This window comes from Atta cephalotes (genome assembly GCF_000143395.1).
Source record: "Atta cephalotes unplaced genomic scaffold scaffold00008, whole genome shotgun sequence".
Classification (NCBI taxonomy): domain Eukaryota; kingdom Metazoa; phylum Arthropoda; class Insecta; order Hymenoptera; family Formicidae; genus Atta; species Atta cephalotes.
The window spans coordinates 7,023,170-7,025,451 of NW_012130072.1; the positions used below are offsets into that span (position 1 = coordinate 7,023,170).

The 2,282-nt window shown below is 25.1% G+C and overlaps 1 protein-coding gene across 1 annotated transcript in view; it reads left to right on the top strand.

Moving 5' to 3' along the window:
• The first annotated feature begins 1,101 nt into the window (after positions 1-1,101).
• The window catches only part of LOC105627299 (muscle LIM protein Mlp84B), a 19,963-nt gene continuing 18,782 nt past the window's right edge, over positions 1,102-2,282 (top strand). Inside the window, exon 1 of the mRNA XM_012208585.1 lies at positions 1,102-1,216. Coding sequence (XP_012063975.1) covers positions 1,102-1,216 — 115 coding nt within the window. The remainder of the gene's footprint in view (positions 1,217-2,282) is intronic.

The window sequence follows — 2,282 nt, forward strand, 5'->3', positions numbered from 1 at the left end:
TGTAATATCATTTTATTATTTATATTTTATTATTGCTCCAAACATAATTCATAATTTTTTAAACATCTAAATTAAGTTACTATCAAAATTTTTTCTATATAAAGTAAAAAGACAAGCTGTTCGTAAATGCATGTTTGTAGATTTGTTCAATGCTCTGGTATCGCGTGTGATATATTTTTATTTCCTTTTTTACACGTTCGTTCTTCCATTTGCTCAACTGTGCGCACGTTTTAAGCTGGCCACAAAAATAGGACTGGTTGCCGACGAGTCAGACGGAAACGCGGATTGTTTACGTCCTCGTCAACGACCAGTTAGGTAACCGAAATCGGTTACCGTATCGGCAATGATTCGTCTCGATATTAATAAAAATGTCAAATTTGATTACGAATTTCGAAACCACGAATTTTTTTAAAAAATATTTTCAAATAGAGATACTTCCGTCTTGATTTTTCATTGAGATTTCTTTTAAGAAGCATTAAAGTTAATTTTAGATAATTAAAGAGATATTAATATATTTTTAATTGTATTATCATTATGAAATAATTCGCTACATTGATAGAAAAGTGATACGACTTACAATTAGCACTCTTTAGTAGAATATTTTTTTAATTCTTTCTGAATTGGGACAATGTTTTAAGATAATGAATATGCATATATTTTCTTTCCATGTCATTAAAAATCATAATATATTCTTTAAAATTATGTCATAAGTTTTCAAAATTTGAATATTGCAACTTTAGTATAGTTGTGTAAATTCCTTATCAAACTCGTGTAACATTTTTCTACAGCAACATGTTAACAAAAGTATCATTTTTCAACAACAATATATTAGTGTTCCTTACAATATATTAGTTCCTTAGGGTCGATTTTTTTTTCGTTATCTCAAAAATATTATCTTTTTATTTGTGTCACTTTTCTGTCAACTCGGCAAATTATTATAAGATTATATTATCTTTTCAGTTTTATGTATAAAACTGAATAATAAAAAATAATAATTAACACTACAATAATTTTTAAATTTGACAGACGATAGATAATTTTATAACTAATTGTGGTGTAATAGGATACGGGCATCAACAGAATTTCTTTTTCAGTGTAAAAATGCCTTTCAAGCCCGTGGAACATCCAAAATGCCCTAAATGTGGCAAATCTGTTTATGCTGCAGAAGAGCGAGTTGCCGGTGGACTAAAATGGCACAAAACGTGCTTCAAGTGCGGTAAGTAAACAAATATAATTTTGTAACATAAAAATAGGGAAAATGCACAAACAAATGTTCTCTTATTCACACACACATATATATATATATAAGTAATACCAATCGATACCTTGGAACAGATGAACTAGTGTCATTTTGTAACTTAAGTATAGAAAGGAAAAAGTTTTATGTATAATATTCATCTACATATAATTTTTAATATAAATAATATATATTTAATTCTATAGAAAGTTGCCTTTGTCACGCCAAATAGTCTACTTAATATGAGTATATTTTTGTAAATCTGTTTGTTTTTATTTTTATAAAAATAATATTTCTAAATTATAATTTCTTACAATAAAGAGTATAAACTGAAATAGCGCATTATTACGCAATTACTATTAATTTGAATACTTAGATATTTCAATAAGTTTCAGATATATAATTAAAATTATAATTTATTGAGAAGCTCAATTTTATCTATGATAAAAAATATATTAATCTAAGATTCATAAAATTTTTTAATTTTTTATATGCTTTCTAAAAATTTATTTGAGAGGTTTATATTTTCATTTAAATTTAATGATATGTTTTTCTATGAGATGCTCTATAAAAATGATCGAATAATTCTCTTACAAGAAAGACATTATTGAGTTTCCTATTTTTAGGCTGGTTTAAAATAAATTTTATACTCGAATAGTCCATCGTGACTGTAATCGAGCTTGTTGGCCAAAAATCAATTGTCGACTATCCGATAATACTTCCGGGAGCAATGACCGATATGAATAATTCATAATAATTTCATTGAACATTGTCGTATCTTGAAGAGATGCGTATATAGTGATTATTTCTAGAACGGCGTGAATTTTTTGAGAAATGAATTATAAGTCAATTACCGTTTCAGTAATATTACAATATAAATAGTATATTTTATAATATAAATATTTTTTACTATTACTTTACTATTACTATCAATGAATTACATATATTATATAGCTATACATTTTTTTTATATGATATATACATAAAAATACATACTATGTATATATATATATATATATATATATATATATATAATTAAATTAAA